This window comes from Bubalus kerabau, chromosome 8 (assembly GCF_029407905.1).
Source record: "Bubalus kerabau isolate K-KA32 ecotype Philippines breed swamp buffalo chromosome 8, PCC_UOA_SB_1v2, whole genome shotgun sequence".
NCBI lineage: Eukaryota > Metazoa > Chordata > Mammalia > Artiodactyla > Bovidae > Bubalus > Bubalus kerabau.
In genome coordinates this window covers 85,719,786-85,739,796 of record NC_073631.1, presented here as the reverse complement: position 1 = coordinate 85,739,796, position 20,011 = coordinate 85,719,786, and the positions used below count along the sequence as shown (strand labels likewise).

General features: G+C 39.7%; 1 protein-coding gene across 2 annotated transcripts in view; it reads right to left on the bottom strand.

The window, feature by feature from the left end:
* Positions 1 to 20,011, bottom strand: part of AMPH (amphiphysin) — a 219,148-nt gene that overhangs the window by 28,768 nt on the left and 170,369 nt on the right. For both annotated transcript variants that reach the window (XM_055590769.1, XM_055590770.1), the window contains 5 exons: positions 18,831 to 18,947; positions 14,425 to 14,448; positions 12,850 to 12,873; positions 10,030 to 10,062; positions 2,449 to 2,496 (listed from right to left, as the gene is read on the bottom strand). In XM_055590769.1, the coding sequence (XP_055446744.1) occupies positions 2,449 to 2,496; positions 10,030 to 10,062; positions 12,850 to 12,873; positions 14,425 to 14,448; positions 18,831 to 18,947 (246 nt within the window). The remainder of the gene's footprint in view (positions 1 to 2,448; positions 2,497 to 10,029; positions 10,063 to 12,849; positions 12,874 to 14,424; positions 14,449 to 18,830; positions 18,948 to 20,011) is intronic.

Here is a 20,011-nt window from a genome sequence, read left to right as displayed (position 1 = left end):
GTCTGAGAAATTTTCAAGTTTCATACATGGCAAGAATAGGCAGGGTGTTTTCATGAATAAATCCAATGGAATTTGCTTTTTGCAGTCAGACAATAACTCAATGGAAGCAAAGTATAAAGAGGAGGAATTGGTTATATTCCACAAGTCACAATATTGTCCTCTAATAATAATATCATGCCAAATATTATAATATAGCATTATAAACTTAAATTCTAGGGGGACAAATAGAATTCACTGAATGATGAGTAAGGCTGAAACATGACAGCATGACTGTACATAAAATAGGCTGCTCAAATTTGGAAACTTAAGTCACTTATTTAATCCTTCTAAGATAATGTAAAATTGAAAATATTTTGTCAAGATAAAAGAAAAAGTAAAGGTAACAGCATCTCGTGGAAAGATCTTAAGGTAGACCTTTAGGAATTGTGCCCTGTTTCAAGCACTTTTTTTTCTTCTATAAGAAGCTTCCCCTGGCAAACATTTTAAATGGGTTGATACCATGCTGTACCCATCTAGGGGCACTGGTGTTCACTGGAGTAGCCATCATTATACATTCAGAAGAGAGGTATTCTCTGTATATATTAGTGGCAGCAGGATGCCACGATGGTTTAACTCTGAAGACTCAGAAACGGAGTTCTTGCTTTAGAACAAAACAAGTAGTGTTGCTAGAGTACACATTCTAGCATCCTCTGCGATAAGCTGGAAAGCAGGCAATGCAGGGTAAGAAGAGATGGTTGGGAGAGTGGAGTTAAGGGTCTAGACACATTCCAATATGGTAACTGCCTTCTCCAAACTCAAGACAGCTAACTTCAAAGGGCCATGGAGCTAATCCTGAGTCTAGAGTAGGGTTTGCAGATTCAACAGGGTTTAAACTTGTACTCAAGGGATATCTCGTGGGGCCACAAGATGAAGACTAGGGAGATGTGCAGCTGACTACCAACTTCAGCCTCTGCTTTGCTCAGATCAGTCAATGAACCCACATTCAGACAGTGTTCTGCTTCTGGGAAGATGCTATACAATTGCAACTCAGTGGGTGAGGTTCACTGTGATCTTCTAGCCCTTCACAGCACAGAGCCAACACTAGCAGCATCTGCAATGCTGGGCATGACACAGCTAAGCTCCCCAGTGGAAAGATAGTACAAGAAATCTGCTTCAGAAAACACAGATAAAGAGAATAGAAGGGCACACATGGAAGCTCCTAGGACCAGCTGTGTGTGTTGGGGTGGTAGGGAGATATTCAGAGAAACTTAAAAACCACTGGATTCTGTGCCAGGAATTTGCAATTGTAGTAGGTGTGAATTTACTGATGACCCATTGCCTTCTTTTACAGCAGTATTTCTCCATTTTTTAACTCATTCACAATTGGTAATTAAAAATCTCATCCTCCAGTGTCAGTATAACCCTTACTCCATCATCCAGACTGAAAACCACTAATGATCATGAAACATAAGTCTCTCTAGTTCCATTATTAACACCAATATAATACGAATTTTAAACATTTAACTCTTCATTTGCAGGCATCACAGACTCCACCTTTTACCTGGTTACCCAAAAGGCAAAAATACACCCATCTATGGACAGAGTGTTAGAGAAACACTTGTCTTTGAAAAATGGCCAATTAACCTTCTAGAGTAGAAATCCTTTCTTAGAAGTAAAATCATCTAAAAGGAAAAATTCATTCTATTTAAATCCAATTCTGAGTTTCCAAAGCGAAAGCCAGAAGCTGGGATAATTCTATGCCATTCCCACAGGAAAAGCAGTACGCTACAAATAACCTCCCTGAACTAATCCTCAAAGAGCCTAAATCCTCCATAGTGTAGCACTGACAAGCTCTCAGTGACATGACTCAAGGTCTCTTTGTTCAGCCTTAGTAGTAAGCTGCTGCTACATATGTTTCCTATGATAACCAATCTTGCAAGAATCTCCTCTAACACCCAGAGTAAAACTTTCTGCTTCCTACTCACTCCCGAGCTAAACTTTTCTCTTTATCTCATTTGGCAGCAAAGTAGGCATCACATCTTTACCATGTATTACTTCTTTCTACAGGTCACAAAAAGAAGGGAGGAGACGAGAGATGACGTAGCTCGGGTTCAAGAAAAAGCAAGGATCTATTCTGCAGCATGAATTCCTGAGGCAATTTCGTTGTCAGTCCTGTAGCATAAGCTATAGTTACACAGAAACATCCATGTTCTTGAATGGCTAGACTTCATGTTCCATCAAAGCCTCTACTTTGATTTTTGCCAGGATCACTGTGCTTTTATAAATAGAAGCAACCACATACAAAGTCACATGATTTTTCAGGAGCTTTCCTTCCTATTTTCTAGAAAAGAGAGAGCTACAGAAACCACACTCTGAATATTTAAGCTCTAAATTACCTACAATGATCAACCTTGGAACATTTGGTGGTAATGAAAAATTTTCCCAAAACACAAACCAAAATCAACTCACCATGTTGAACATACTCTGGTCTGCCTGCATTGTGAACAATGAAGTATCCTGGAGTTGAAAAGTGGGGACAAAGTAGAAGATTCCAAATTATTAGGGTCTCAGTTAATTTGCCAAAACAGCAACAACAAAGATATCATTTAAATCGGTTTCTATGAATTGCGTCAACAAAAACATTATAAAGACTCATTTGTCTCGTTTAGTTTAAATCAAAAGCAAAAAATGCAAATATAATTTCTGACAGTAGTTATTTTAAATATAAATCTGACCTAGCAGAATTCAATAATATGATGAGAGGCATTCAACAAAGGGCAGAGTTTTCAAAGGCATTATTGGTCTGCAGCTTCTCTCCAGGACATCATCAATGAATTAGAATTTAGTGGATCTGAACTACAAATTTAAGCATTTTAAATGTTGGATTCTTAATCTTATTGTTTCATCAAAGTGTGATATCTATGAATTATGAGCCATAATTTTAAAATTGTATGCAATATATTCATTTGGGATATGGATTGTAAAAAAATCAAGATGGAGACAAGCTAAGGGAACAGTGATCTCAGGGAGAATCTTCATTCCCCATTATACGGGTAACCTGGCTTATACCCTCCAGACAAGAAACCAGAAGAGTCTTTCCTGGGTAATCTAACCAGTTCAAAGGAAAAAAAAATCCCTAAATAATCAGATATCAACGGTTCTCCAAAAGAAAAGATGAGCCAATGACATTTGGTCAAAGATGGAGGATGGAACACAGGCATTTACTTCTGTTGACTCCAGAATCCAAACCAGATAACAGGAAGAAAATTAATTTTTAAAGGCATAAACCCAGAGGGTAAAAAGAATAGAAAGAAAAACAACCGCAACAAAATTTTGAAATTAAAAAGCAAACAAATGAACAGTAACTCGGAGGATCTAAAAAGTCTGCACTGTAAGTTGATGTAGAAATGCCAAAAACAACCCAATGGATCAACAAAGTAGATGGACCTAGAGAGTGTCGTACAGAGTGAAGTAAGACAGAAAGAGAAAATCAAATACTGTATATTAACACATAAATGTGGAATCTAGAAAAATGGTACAGATGATCTTATTTACAAAACCAACATAGAGACAGACATAGAAAACAAATGTGTGGATACCAAAGCGAGGGAGAGAGAGGTTCAGATGAACTGGGAGATTGTGGTTGACATATATGCACTATTGATGCTATGTATAAAATAGAAGGAGTATATTGTCACCCTGCTTATTTAATTTATATGCAGAGTACATCATGCAAAATGCCACGCTGGATGAAGCAAAGCTGGAATCAAGATTGCCGGCAGAAATATCAATAACCTCAGATATGCAGATGACACCACCCTAATGGCAGAAACCGAAGAACTAAAGAGCCTCTTGATGAAAGTGAAAGAGGAGAGTGAAAAATCTGTCTTAAAACTCAACATTCAAAAAACTAAGATCATGGCATCCGGTCCCATCACTTCATGGCAAATAGACACGGAAACCATGGAAACAGTGAGAAACTTTACTTTCTTAGGCTCCAAAATCACTGCAGATGGTGACTGCAGCCATGAAATTAAAAGACACTTGCTCCTTGGAAGAAAAGCTATGACCAACTTAGACAGCATATTACAAAGTAGAGACATTACTTCGCTGACAAAAGTTCATCTAGTCAGAGCTATGGTTTTTCCAGTAGTCATGTATGGATGTGAGAGTTGGACTATAAAGAAAGTTGAATGCTGAAGAATTGATGCTTTTGAACTGTGGTGCTGGGGAAGACTCTTGAGAGTACCTTGGACAGCAAGGAGATCAAATCAGTCAATCCTAAAGGAAATCAATCCTGAATATTCATTGGAAGGACTGATGCTGAAGCTGAAACTCCAATACTTTGGCCACCTGATGCAAAGAACTGACTCACTGGAAAAGATTCTGATGCTGGGAAAGATTGAAGGCAGGAGGGGAATGACAGAGGATGAGATGGTTGGATGGCATCACCAATTTGATGGACAGGAGTTTGAGCAAGCTCCAGGGATTGGTGATGGACAGGGAAGCCTGGTGTGCCGCAGTCCATGGGGTTGCAGTCAGACTCAACTGAGAGACTGAACTGAGCTGAACTGAACTGAATGAGAACCTATGTATAGCTCAGGGAACTCCACTCAGTGTTCCGTGGTGACCGACATGGAAAAGAAATCCCCCAAAAGAGGGGATATATGTATACATATAGCTGATTAACTTTTCTGTACAGCAGAAACTAACACAACATTATAAAGCAACTATACTCTAATAAAAATTAATTTAAAAGAGAATTATAAACTAGGTACCATGAGAAATGGAAATGAGGGTGGTACAAAAGCCAGGGGAACTGGTTGAAAGTCTACTGAATATTACTTAGACTTGGAGATAGTCTCATATTTGAAAACCAAGCAACACCCTTTGCCCCTATTTTGAGAGGCTGAAACAGAAGGTCTCTGGAGTCTCTGGACCAGGGGACACATAGGTATATTAGGAAAGTAGAGGAATTAATTGAATATTTACATAATAGAGACAAGGGCTCCTCCACTACTCCTCCCAGCTCCTCCCAACTACTTCCCCATTCAACTCCAATTAACCTGGCAACCAGGCTTGAACCCTGTACCCGACCCCCACATATCCAGACAAGAGACCAGAAGAGTCTTCCCAGAGGAACATGACTAGCTTGAGAGAGAAGGAAAAAAAGTCAAAAGAATCTGATGCCAGGAACTCCTCAACAGAAAAGATGAGCCAGAAAATCCTACAACAAAACCCATAGTCAATGAGTCCCACCTACTTGTACAAGTCTCTCAGTTTTTCAGGGACCTCCTCTTAAAGAAACAGCCAAGGTCACTAGACATTTGAGGAGTCTCAAGAAACAAAGACTTTACACCTTTGAGAATTATTAATACCCTTGGAGATACAGTGGAAGATGGTATACTCACAACATAAAAAGATGCTATTCAAAAAGAAATATTCAGTAAATAAAAAGCTTATGGGAATTTAAATATATATATATATAGAAGTCAAAAAATCTGTTAGAAAAGTTGGAAAGCAGAGAAAGAGAAAAGGAAAAGGGGGAAAAAAGAAAGACTCACTCAAAAAGTCAGTACATGAAAAAGAGAAGTGTTGCAGAACAAGAAAACAAACAAAAAAATATTCAATTTTCAGATTAAAATGGCCTAGTACAATGTATGAAAATAGATGCAGACCACAGTACATCATTGTAAAATTTTAGAAACATGGGTATAAAGATTATATGGACTTGTAGAGAGAAAAAGGTAAGAGGGGTATACAAGCACACAGAGAAATAGGGTTTCTTACAAAATATCAAGACTCAAAACGACAGTTTCTCATCAAAGACAAATCCTATATGGTATCACTCATATGCGGGATCTTAAAAAATGATACAAATTAACTTATTTACAAAAAATAAATAGATTCAGAGACATAGAAAGCAAACATGGTTACCAAAGGGGAAAGGCTGCTGCTGTTAAGTCGCTTCAGTCATGTCCGACCCTGTGCGACCCCATAGACAGCAGCCCACCAGGCTCCCCCATCCCTGGGATTCTCCAGGCAAGAACACTGGAGTAGGTTGCCATTTCCCTCTCCAATGCATGAAAGTGAAAAGTCAAAGTGAAGTCACTCAGTCGTGTCCGACTCTTAGCGATCCCACGGACTACAGCCTACAGGCTCCTCCGTCCATGGGATTCTCCAGGCAAGAGTACTGGAGTGGGGTGCCATTGCAGGGGCAGATAAATTAGGAGTTTGGGATTAACAGATACATGCTACTATATACAAAATAAACAACAAGGTCCTACTACATATAGCACAGGGAACTATACTCAATATTCTGTGATTAAACCATAATGGCAAGGAATAGGGAAAAGATGATATATCTGTATAACTGAATCACTCCACTGTATACCTGAAACTAACACAACATTGACAATCAACTACACTTCAATAAAATTATTTATTAAATGTTAAAAAAGATGCACCCTACGGAAACGAAAAAGAAATGACAGTTTTTCCGTGGCAACACTAGGAGATAGAAATGAGTGGAACAACGGCTTCAAAATTCTAAGGGAAAATAGTGTATAACTTATAATATCCAAACAGTCTATTAGGTACATGAGGACAGAGATACTTTCAATACAGGAGGTCACAAATACATGCGTCTTGTGTACACTTTTCTCAGGAAGTTACTGGAGGATGTGCTCTATCCAAATAAGGGGTTTAACCCCAAATTAGGGTGATTTGTGTCCCAAAAGAGTGGACGGACAGAAGAGAGGTGACCACCCCCACAGCAGACGTCATGGGAGACCGTGATTATAGCTGTGGCAAGTCATACTCCATAGCGTTTCCAGGTTGGACTAGAGCAGTCCCGAAGAACAGTTTCAATGTTCAAGAGGATGAAACTTAACGAATGGTTAATGTTTTAAACAAAACGAGAGATTTCTATAACCACAGAATATGTGGTTGAATTAGTAATGAGTATCTAGAAAACTAAGCAAACAAAGAAGCTTGCAAACAAATAAACAAGCTCACAAAGAAGATCCTACAATTACTTCCTCCAAGGAAAAAAATGTTAGCCTAAAAGGAAATGTAAACTTCATCACTTGACCAATAAGAGCATTTACAGCATCATCATAATCCCACCACTGACTGGCTGGCTGGCTATGATGTCACTGGATGGCAGGAAGCAGACAGAGACAGATACTCTGAGGGCAGCAGATTGAAGACACTTTAGTCTTCCAGAGAGATGAGTCCATAACTAATGCTTTGGAAATCAAGAAGGACCATTATAAGAAAGTCATCACACATGTGGTAGTGAAACCAGAGAATCTGTTACAAGGTGTGAAAGTATTTTCCTCTGAGAAGCAGGAAATGGAGAGGGTATAAGATGGCCTGAAGTTTAAAGTTTGTTTTTTTTTTAATAAAAAAAAAATCCTTTTAAACTGTGTTCTGCTTTATTGACTATGCCAAAGCCTTTGACTGTGTGGATCACTATAAACTGTGGAAAATTCTGAAAGAGATGGGAATACCAGACCACCTGACCTGCCTCTTGAGAAACCTGTATGCAGGTCAGGAAGCAACAGTTAGAACTGGACATATAACCACAGACTGGTTCCAAATAGGAAAAGGAGTATGTCAAGGCTGTATATTGTCACCCTGCTTATTTAACTTCTATGCAGAGTACATCATGAGAAACTCTGGGCTGGAAGAAGCACAAGCTGGAATCAAGATTGCTGGGAGAAATATCAATAACCTCAGATATGCAGATGACACCACCCTTATGGCAGAAAGTGAAGAACTAAAGGGCCTTTTGATGAAAGTGAAAGAGGAGAGTGAGAAAGTTTGCTTAAAGCTCAACATTCAGAAAACGAAGATCATGGCATCTGGTCCCATCACTTCATGGGAAATCGATGGGGAAACAGTGGAAACAGTGTCAGACTTTATTTTTTTGGGCTCCACAATCACTGCAGAGGGTGATTGCAGCCATGAAATTAAAAGACGCTTACTCCTTGGAAGGAAAGTTATGACCAACCTAGATAGTATATTGAAAAGCAGAGATATTACTTTGCCAACAAAGGTCCGTCTAGTCAAGGCTATGGTTTTTCCAGTGGTCATGTATGGATGTGAGAGTTGGACTGTGAAGAAAGCTGAGTGCTGAAGAATTGACGCTTTTGAACTGTGGTGTTGGAGAAGACTCTTGAGAGTCCCTTGGACTGCAAGGAGATCCAACCAGTCCATCCTAAAGATCAGTCCTGGGTGTTCATTGGAAGGACTGATGCTGAAGCTGAAAGTCCAGTACTTTGGCCACCTCATGTGAAGAGTTGACTCATTGGAAAAGACCCTGATGCTGGGAGGGATTGGAGGCAGGAGGAGAAGTGGACGACAGAGGATGAGATGGCTGGATGGCATCACTGACTCGGACGTGAGTTTGAGTGAACTCCGGGAGTTGGTGATGGACAGGGAGGCCTGGGGTGCTGTGATTCATGGGGTTGCAAAGAGTCGGACACAACTGAGTGACTGAACTGAACTGAACTACTTCCTGGAAGGAAAGTTATGACCAACCTAGACAGCATATTAAAAAGCAGAGACATTACTTTGCCAACAAAGGTCCGTCTAGTCAAGGCTATGGTTTTTCCAGTGGTCATGTATGGATGTGAGAGTTGGACTATAAAGAAAGCTGAGTGCCGAAGAATTGATGCTTTTGAACTGTGGTGTTGGAGAAGACCCTTGAGCGTCCCTTGGACTGTAAGGAGATCCAACTAGTCCATCCTAAAGGAGATCAGTCCTGGGTGTTCACTGGAAGGACTGATGTTGAGGCTGAAACTCCAATACTTTGGCCACCTGATGCGAAAAGCTGACTCATTTGAAAAGACCCTGATGCTGGGAAAGATTGAGGGCAGGGGCAGAAGGGGATGACAGAGGATGAGATGGTTGGATGGCATCACCGACTCAATGGACGTGGGTTTGGGTGGACTCCAGAAGTTGGTGATGGACAGGGAGGCCTGCGTGCTGTGGTTCATGGGGTCGCAAAGAGTCGGGCATGACTGAGTGACTGAACTGAACTGAACTCTTTAAATGATGTGCATTTATAACTGATAAAAATACAGACTTTAAAAATGAGACATGAATAACAGTTCTTAAAACCCAATCTTTTGAAAGAGTTCGCTTCTATGGAAAGATACATTATCATCTCTCTGTGTGTTTGTGTGTATCTGTATTCAGGTGCAAGTGTGTGAGTGGGTTTTCTCTTTTTATAGATAACATGTGGTAAAGTTGTCAAACTTTTAAATGGAGAAATTCTGAAGGTTGATATTCAAAACTGATCATGTCTAAGATCTGAGACAAAACATTCATCACAGCTAGGCAGATATTTGAAGTCTCCCTTGAAGAAGTTTTCAGAACTTATTCCATGACTTGATAGCATATGGGTTACACTGTCCATCTGTTGGGACACATGCAGTGAACGGAACAGTCCATTGTGTGGCCCTCCATCACAGGCTTCCAAGGAAAATGCTGGCTTATTGGCCAGAGCCACCCTGGTCAATGGTTTGTGATCTTCCAATGGCTCCTTTCTGAAGAACCACTGAAAAAATAAGGTTCTGTGTAGTATGACTCTTAAATGAATCTTTAGAAGGAGGCTCCTAAAAATCACTTATATTGTCTAAAGAGCCATCTCATTAGATCCAACCAATCCTATCTCTTCTTTCCAAGAAGAGGCTGCTGAGCCTAGCAGATCTCTCAGATTAAGACAACTTCAAATTTCTAGTGGAGGAATCATCAGAGTTCCATAGTATACCTTATTACCAATAGCCAGTTAGTGTCATGGATCACTTAGTATATGCCAGGCTGCTGGACTGTCTCTGCACTGGCATCTCATTTAACCTTCACAACAACCCTGCAACCTTACTATTATTACTATTACCATTACTAAGTTCACAAGAAGTGGGGTCAAATTTTATATTGACATACTTAAACATTATGCTATTCCAGTGACCAGAGTTTCCATATTTTTAAAATTTGCAATGTTCTCAACTGATGAATTTTACCAGTAAGTCAATTTCTTACCTGGGTGAATCCATTAAATGAACCTCCAGAAGCCTAAACAGAAATGGAAATCAGAGTATGTTATTTTTTTCATTACTTCTGTCGGATTGGTAAATGTCTATTAGACAAGTGGGAAACTGAAGACCACCACAAATTTTAAAATAATACAAAAGGTTGCTGTGCATTCAAATGCTTAGGAAATGGAAAAGGCCATACTGTATTATTTTAAATAGGTTGACAAAAAAAGGGAAACATTAGTTTTATAATTATTGCTGGTATGTGGCTAACCAAAGCCTACTTTCCTGATAATGAGAACATGATTCCATACAAGAGCCATGAGGGTTTAAATAGTTCTTTTTTTAGCCATCAATAGACTCTAGAAGCACATCCAGTATTTTTCTCTAAATACATCACTTTAATGAACAGCTATTACGAGATTTTATAGTTTCAATGGACCTTGGTAGAAACGTTTCATGTGCTTTTATTGGGGTGTAAACACTTTAGGAACAGTAAATTAGTCTGTTTTTTCTATATATCCTAGTGCTTGAACAATAAAACTGAAAGTAGAAAGAATAAACACAATAAATGGGATGGTAAAATAGACTCTCATCAATTCCCAACACAATCATTCTGCTTTTTCTGTTGTCATTTTGGTTGTCTTTTTTGTCTGTTTTTTGTCAACCTATTTGTGTTTGGTTTGCACAGATTTCAAGAGGCACATGACAATCTGTTAAGGAGATGAGGGAGACCTGGGAGAAGACAGAGATGGATGATGAAGTAGGTGAGAAACATTAGGAAAAACAGAGCCTACAGAAGTCTTTGGCTAGTCTATACTACATACTGGGGTAAGTACCTCTTCTTTATCAGCCTCTATTTCTTGGTACAACAATCCATATCTCTGGTTAGCAATTTCATCTTCAGATAAATCTGAGTTGTTGGTGTCATTGTCTTGGGGACTAGCAGAACTCTCGGCGCTAGCATTCTGGGAGGCTCCCAGAACCATTGGTATAGCTATCTCTTGGCTTTCTTCCCAGCAGCTACCAATGACTTGTTTCCCACCTACATCTGCTGGTAAATCCACCTCCAGCCCTTTCTTGCTTCCAACTGTATCTAAGCATTCCCTGCAATTATCTAAGCCTTCTATGCCTCTGGTAGGCCAGTGGTTAATAGAATCAAGACAACTGGCAAATCCACTTGCTTGGCCATCTGGTATACCAGAGAATTCTACTATTTCTATATTATTCCCTGCTGCATCCAAGCTTGGCTGTTGGATTTGACCTAGATCTGTTCCCCAAGCCCCCGGCTTTGCAATTCTTGGCAAGTTAATGGTTTGGCTACAGTCCCCAGTCTCTGTACTTTCAGGTCCCTCTATTAATGAATCCTCTGTCTTACACAAACACCAGTCTCTTCTGTTTGCATCAGTTCCCAGAGCAGAATTAAGATCTGTCCTAGACTGAGTTGCTGCTTTTTGTGTTACTGATAAAACAATAGCCTGATTTCCATCCCTGTCAGCTCCAAACGCATGTAACACAGCCTCACACTGAATCTCTTTAGCATCTGTACTCCCCTGTGCTAAGTGATACATTATATTATGGCTAGGAGGGTCTATTAATTTTTTCTCTTTGTCTTTTTCAGCTAAGAACCATCCCTCTGGGCTGGCATCTTCAGTATTAGACACAGGGTCAGCCTGGGGAGGCAGATTCAAAATATCTGTATGACTGGCACCTTTAGCTCCAGAACTCTCTATAATTTCACAATTACTTATTACTACTTGATTCCCTTCATCTAGCCCCTGGGCTCTGTCACTAAACTCATCTGCTTGATCTACATTTTTCATGTCTTTTTCTAATAGGTCAGTTTTCTCAAGATACTTTTCATCAGTCTTTATGCTTTCTTCACACCCAGCACTTAGATATTTCCTAGTTTCCTGTTCACTGATTTTTAAGGTCTCCTGGTCTTGCTTTCCTAGTGTCTTAAAAAGATCTACTACTCCATTTCCTGTACTTTCACATGTTCTCTCTTCAAATTCCTCTGTCCCTTCTAGGTCCTTGACACCAATAGTTCCAGCCTCTACCTTTTCATATGTCTCCACACCTGCCCAGATAGAATCTTCAGTCTTCTGGTTTCCTTCCTCTTCTTCTGACTCTTTAATATCTTCTTGACTTTCTTTGACCAGACCACTAGTTTCCATGGCTGGTATCTCTGAGTTAGGTAAATCATAAGGATGCTCCATCTCCATACAAGCAGCCCCAGGCATGGGGTTTGGGGGCAGTTGTTCATCTCCACATGGAGGGGCTGGCCCCAGGACATTTTCACCCTGTCCAGCTACAGTGTGCCAGTCAGCAGAAGGAAACATTCCGGTGGACAATCCCAGGTCCTGTTCTGCTTCAGAGAGACATGCAGAGTCTTCCTGTGACCCATCTTGGGTAATTTTCTGGCTGACACTGTCTGTACTACCATCGGGGCCCCAAATAATTGCACCTAAATCAATCTGAGATCTTTGAATTTCTTCGGTCAACCCACTGTCTGGAGTTTCCTCCATGATCAGGTTACACAGGGAAAGACTTTTTGAAGAATCAGTCTTTAGAGTATGCAGAAGAACAAAGAAAAAAAAACATAAGATGAAATAGATCATGGTAAGATTTGATGAGAAACACAAAAGTCTTCAATAGAGTAGCACCAGTTAAATAAAGCTACAGAGTATGTAAATTAAATTGAATAACACTACGTCTGTGACTAGCAATGCCATGAGAATGAAAGCTCATTCTAAGATAATACACTATGTATACAATGTATATTAAATATGAAAAAAAATCCAGAATTTTCTGGATATTTACCTACCGGCTGTACCAAATCAGTGCTTGTCTGTATGAGTAAAAAAAATAATAATAAATAAGCATATGCATGATCATAAGGCAAGAAAAGAAAATTTCCTAGCACATTAAAATCTCACACTGACCAAAATCAACATACCATTGAAGACTTTGACTTTTACTGGTTTAAGATTAAGTTTTGCAATTTGTTTTGCAATAGAAATGAGTTTTGTTTCACTATTGTGGAGACTACACAATTGAAACATGAAGCTTGCCCCTGTCACTTTCTAAAATCAACAAAAACATTTTATGGTTATAGAATCCCAATGTTCTGAATGTCAGCCCTTTTTGTGAATATCCAAGTAAAACCACCTCCCTATAAAAGATGTTTTCATGCAGAAATTTTTTAGCTCTTTTCTTGAGAGCCTTCCATGATGCTTCAGTCTCCTGAGGAAGGGAAGGGAATAGTCATCTTTCTGTTTTAAGGAAGAAAGGAGCAATGTCACTTCAGAAGACCAGGCTCATGAATAGTTAGATCCACCCAACTTTCCTGTTGCTGTCTCATTAAAAGAGAAGAAAACATTAAACTCAAGTTGAGCTCTTAAGACCACGTGACCCAGGGCTCTTCTAAGACAGGGGAGAAAAGGGCCCAAACCCAAGAGAAATGGGGCTTCATATGGGTGCTGTTATTTTCTTAATGTCACAGATGTTGCCACCACCAAACTGTGCTTTAGTCTCAATTCTCAATTTTGGAAATGTTCACCCTTGCACATCAGATTAGCTGAATAAATAACATCAGCAGTAATATAGACTTTGTATCAATACATGACAGATACTGAGCTAAATACTCTACAAATATTATCTCCTTTAATCCTCACACAACTCTCTGAGGTAGGTGTCATAACCCTTATTTTACAGATGAGAAAAAACTGAGGCTTCAAGAGTTTCAGAACTTGCTGAAAGTCATGTTGTTACAGTACCTGCAGTGTAGACTCACATCCAGGGATGTCTGGCTCTAAAGCTCAAATCCTCTGTGACTAAGCTTCAGTGAAAATAATAATGAAAAAAAAAAAGCGTTCCCTGGGGACTCCCCTGTTTGTCCAGTGGTTAAGACTCATCGCTTCCACTGCAAGGGATTCAGGTTCAACCCCTGGTCTGGGATGTAGGATCTTACATGCCTCATGGCAAAAAATTTTTTTTAAGTTTTAATGGTTCCCTGTGTGGAATAGCTTGTCATTTACATTTTCTCATCCACACTTTTCATGTATTCTATAAGCAGTAACAAATATATATGCCCTTCACTACAACATTTCCTCTGGCCACCGATAATCAAAGAAGATGCATGAAGGGGCACAACACTGAATTCTTGCTCACCCAGGAGTCTGGTATTTACTCTTTTCCTCACCACTGTTTCTCGGTGCAGATAAATGCTTAGAAATCATCAGGGAGCTGATGATTGTTATCAAAAATGTCGGGGTCTTCTTTCCATAATAGATAAAATAAAATATAACAAGGTTCCCAATATCTAGCCATCCAGATACATTAAAATAAGACACATTAAAAATCTAGCCATCCAGATACATTAAAATAAGAGTTCTCTTACCGTCCATAGGTCCCAGGGCAATGTCTGAAAGCAAACAAACAAACAAACAAAAAAATACCATCAGCAGATAAACCTCAAGCATGTAAAAAATACAGAGGTGATATAAGTTCTTAAAACAGAATCATAAACATTTTAGAAACATTTAGTACAGCACTGTCCAATAGCATTTTCTTTGGTGACAAAATGTTCCATAGCCATGCTGTCCACTAGTCATATGCGCTATTGGGAGTTGAAATGTGCAAGTGTAACAGAACCAAATTTTAAATTTCATTCTTATATTTAACTTAGATTATTGAAAATATCCACATGTATCAATCTGTTTTTCACTCTGTGAGTGAAATCTATATCCAAAGCATGATGAATGGGCTTACATTAATACACACACACACACACACACACACACACAATTAAAGTGAAGTAAACAAAGTGTCCAGATATTAGAGTTTATCACCTCTTTGAGGAAATGCAGATCCTAGTCACTTCAAATGCTATTTCTTCTACCCCAACCCCCTATCAAATTAAAGAGAATGGTCTGTTTGATGGTAAATGACCTCCAGAAAAGCAATTCTTCAATGTGTTGAATCAGACAACACACAGCTCAATTAATTGGCCATCATGCAAATTAGGAGAATGCCCCCTAAGACATGTGGCTGAATTACACTTATTCCTGGCATTTTAATTATGAAACTTATTGATCCTGGAGAATAAATCCAGATGGTTCAAAGGACTTCCACTGTGTGTAGACAGTGGAGGAGACCTCTCTTTCTTAATTCCTTTGTGACTGAGAATTACTGCTAAAGCCACATCATTTTCTGTTCATGCCTTTGTGACTAGACTACATCCATGTTTGTTTTCTTGTTTTGAATCTCTAAATGTGAACAGAAAATTAGAGAGCCTGACACTTTCATCTGAAAAATATGAGTTTCCATATGGGATTACAGATGTCTGGTTTGGGTTCTGTACTACAGATGACAGGCCCTGTGGTTCCAACTGAAAGCCCCCCTCAAGTTGGTCTGGGCCTCCTCTAATCTCCCCCTCCCCTGCAGCTCTAGGCAGCCTGGTTGGTCTCTGGATTGGCACTCACTTGTAGAATGACAAGACAACTGAAAGCCAGTTACTAGTACACAGAGTCCTTCTGCACCCTACATGCATTTTCTGGTTTTCTAGATGGTTTATGTTTTCTTGCTTCACAGCCCTTTAAGAATCATCTCTGCATAATGCAGAAAGCACAGGCATTTTCTCTGAAGGAAGGCAGCAATGTGAAACATCATGTTTATCACTCCTTACGATCATGAAAGGACATGTTAACTCATGTGGACCCTGCAGAGATCACAGGGTGAGGTGCTCCATGAGCAGAAAGAACAGCAATTTAAAACGCAGGATCAGGCGATGGGGAAGGGAGATCACGTTGAGTCAATGAGAGAGAAGGTAGCAGAATCTAACAGCTCTGTGCTTTTTGTCATCTCAGCCTAAGACTTTTCTTCTTCACCAAGGAGGAGCGATGTGACTGAGTTGGATCATAGGTCAATGCTGCAGTGAGGTGAATCAATTACGGCCACTGGGAAGCCAGAGCAGTTTATAACCTGACCCAAGGGAAGAGCAGAGGGGCACATACAGCTTGCTCTGATGGCAGTAATGAATTTCTGCCAGAAACTAAGACCTCTGAATATTTAACCCAGGTCATTTTTTGTTGTTTAATTCTGAAAAAAATCTCTTAGTCTTAAATTCCATGATTCATGAATTAATTTAACCATGACTTGATAGAAAAGAGGTTCCCCTCCTGAGTCAAACTTGCAGCCTGAAATGGTATGGCATCTCATCCCCTGATCATCATAGCATCCACTGTGGAAAATTTCCTCCCGCCACTAATGTAGTGAATGTTGGAGGAGAAGGCTGAAGAAGTCCCTTGAATTCTGCTGGCTGTCTACCCAACGAGAAAGCTCTGCCAAGGAGATATTCTGAATGATATGTACATTCACGTTCTAGTTTGCTTGATCAACAAGATAGAACCCTCAAACTTGCTGACAATGACCACATTAGCATTTCCCAAAGTGAGTTTTAGAGACCACTCCCATGAATGCTAAGAACATTTCATTGGAACAGATTTCTTGGGTCAAACAAATTTGAGAAACTAATTTAAACAAATCTAAATAGTTTTGTTTTGCTTTTTTAAGTGCACGACTTTTGGGAGTCTTTAATATGACCAACCTAGACAGCATATTAAAAAGCAGAGACATTACTTTGCGGACAAAGGTCTGTCTAGTCAAAGCCATGGTTTTTCCAGTAGTCATGCATGGATGTGAGTTGGACTATAAAGAAAGCTGAGCGCCAAAGAATTGATGCTTTTGAACTGTGGTGTTGGAGAAGACTCTTGAGAGTTCCTTGGTCTTCAAGGAGATGAAACCAGTTACTCCTAAAGGAAATCAGTCCTGAAAATTCACTGGAAGGACTGATGCTGTAGCTGAAACTCTAATACTTTGGACAACTGATGTGAAGAACTGACTCACTGGAAAAGACCCTGATGCTGGGAAAGATTGAAGGCAGGAGGAGAAGGGGACAACAGAGGATGAGATGGTTGGATGGCATCACTGACTCGATGGACGTGAGTTTGAGCAAGCTCCGGGAGTTGGTGGTAAACAGGGAGGCCTGGTGTGCTGCAGTCCATGGGGTTGCAAAGAGTCGGACACGACTGAGCAACTGAACTGAACTGAATATTCTAAGGCATGTCATGAATATCCTAAAAGGGAATTTTAATAAAACTTCCTGAAACATTCATCTAAGAAACCCATTTTTTTTTTTTTTTTTTGCTAAATACCTTTCAGACCAGCATCTAATCTACTCATCGCCTGCTTTACTGACATCTCAGATTTTTATTGCTTCAATATCACAACATGGAGGCTTGCATAAATCCGATCACATTCTGAACAAAGCGTGGATTAGAGAGATGCTTTATTTACTGGAGGTCACATTAGCTGTCTGTGTCCCAGTGATTTACCATCAGGTATCAAGTAGGCCTCAAGACCAAGAAGTTGAGTTGGGTCTCAATATCTAAGTTGAGTTTTGCACTACATTTTGATTAATTAATCTGAAGTTATATTCTAGCATCCTTGGATTTTCCCAGACTCAAATGTGAGGCCCCAAACACATCAAAAATACTGACATAAACAATTTCTGGGTAGCAAATATTCTGAGTTAACTTCCTTCCATTAGCATAGACGACTGTAAAGTAACTATATTCCAGAGAAATTACCCACAGGTCATTTCAGCACCCACTACCAGTATCCCTCTGGAACTTCCCTGGTGGCTCAGACAGTAAAGTGCCGGCCTACAATGTGGGAGACCTGGGTTCAATCCCTGAGTTGGGAAGATCTCCTGGAGAAAGAAATAGCAACCCATTCCAGTATTCTTGCCTGGAAAATCCCATGGATGGAGGAGCCTGGTAGGCTACAATCCACGGGGTCACAAAGAGTCAGACACGACTGAGTGACTTCACTTTACTTTTACTTTACCAGTATCCCTCTGACAGACATTATGATCATAATAACTACTGAAATGGGAAGAATGTTGAGAGTGAGGAAGTTGTGGACACGGGTAAGCATGGATAAGCAAGGCTAACTCTGCATCAAGTTATCATCAAGATCACATAAACATCAGAGAGTGGGACCAATTGAGTGCAGCATTGACATATATACACTGCCATATGTAAAAAGACAGCACAGGGAGCTCAGAATGGTGCTGTGTGATGGCCTAGACTGGGGGGATGTGGGGTGGGCATGGAGGGGAGGCTAAAGAGGAAGGGAATTTGTGTATATGTATAGTGATTCACATTGTTGTACAGCAGAAACTAACATAACTTTGTAAAGCAATTATATTCCAATTAAAATAAATAAATTAAAAACAAAGACCACATAGGCATCATGAGTATCAGCATCAAGTTCATAACTATCAAGACTGAAGAAGATTCCTGTTTGGACAAAATCTCACGGTGATGGCCAAATGACTTAATTTGCAAAGTATGAGGAAAAACAGTAGAGAAAACAGTAAGAAGATTAAACCCCAAGCCAAGAGGAAGAGTCTTACTTAGGGAAGTCATAGAATGTATCATCCAAGCCTGGACACTTCTGAGTACAAATGTGGAACTATGGGTAACTCTGAGATGGATGATTCCTGCAAACTGGAATGTGGGTTATCCCAACTCTGTGGGTACAGAAAACTAACAGTAGGGGAGGTTGAGAATAATTGACATCGATCAAGTCCTCTTTCTGTCTTTCCTTCCCATTAGGATATGTTTGTCAGTTGAAAAGAAATAGTCATGTGAAAGGGAGAGGGATCAGGGAAATGCCTTACTGAGCTTTACTAAAGGTTATAAATTATCAGCCCCAACCATCAAAAAATCCACTTGATACCTGTGACATGGGTGAGTGGGTCACTCCAGCAGAACCTGCAGGGGTCACATCAGGTTTGAAAGGATCAAAGTCCAGATCCAGCAAGGTCTCTTCTTTCTTCACCTCAGGGATTTCATTCTGTTGAAATAAAATAAAGTATGCATGAGCTTGAATCTGATCAGATTTCATGACCTAATCCATGCATAATCCTCAAATTTATTTGATATTCCCAAAGCATGCTTTGATAATTTACCATTTAGTTGGCTCATCCATGGGCTCCCAGAGTTTTATATGATGAGAGGGGGAAATAGCCAACTCTGGCCAAGTTGCTCAGGTACATTGCCCAGGCTCCAATCCTTATTCTTTGTTTAGTTCCAAGTTCAGGCAACAAATAGAATTTTTGAGAAATGTATCCTAAAGCCAGCAAGATCCAAGGAATCTCCTTCTCTGCCAGCTCATAAAACTCAAGTCAAAATTTACAGAGAACAAAGTAGATAAACGAGCGAAGACTTGGAAATGATGTGATCACATCATTTCACTGCTGTGATGCCCCCTGGGAAGCTAAGGTTTAAAAAGGAAGGTGTCATTATCTATAGTGACTTCATCCCACCTGCCTCTCTGAATCCATCCCTGGATTCAGTTATCATATGATCCGTTCTTCATCCATAATATTGTTTGTCTCAACTGCATTCATGAGGGAATGAAAGAGAGAAAAACATATGCTCCAGTATCCACTGAAAAATGAGCTCCTACACCAATAACATTCTGAGATTAGAAAGAAAGCAAGCCAAATAGAGAATGAAAGTCTTGCTATAATAATACCAAAAAATATATAATACTGAACACTAATGTTAGTTCATTTATTATAGAAGGCACCTATGTTCACCACTATACCCACCAATACACATTTATGGTGAGATCAGGATATAGCATGGGCTTGAAGTTGGTCTAACTCGGGCTTGGGCTACACAGGGATGGTCAGCTCTCATAAACTATACCACAGTGGGAGAACTGAGGTCAGTTTCCACATGATTCGAGTTACATGTGTTTGTTATTTGATATAAGCCTCAATATAGACCATCTGTTGCCTAGAAATTGAAAGATAACAACAATGGATATGGTATTATATAAGAATAGAGATGTATGGAGAAAAAAATTTAAGAAACAGGAATTGTTTTAATTAATGTTGATCATAGATATAA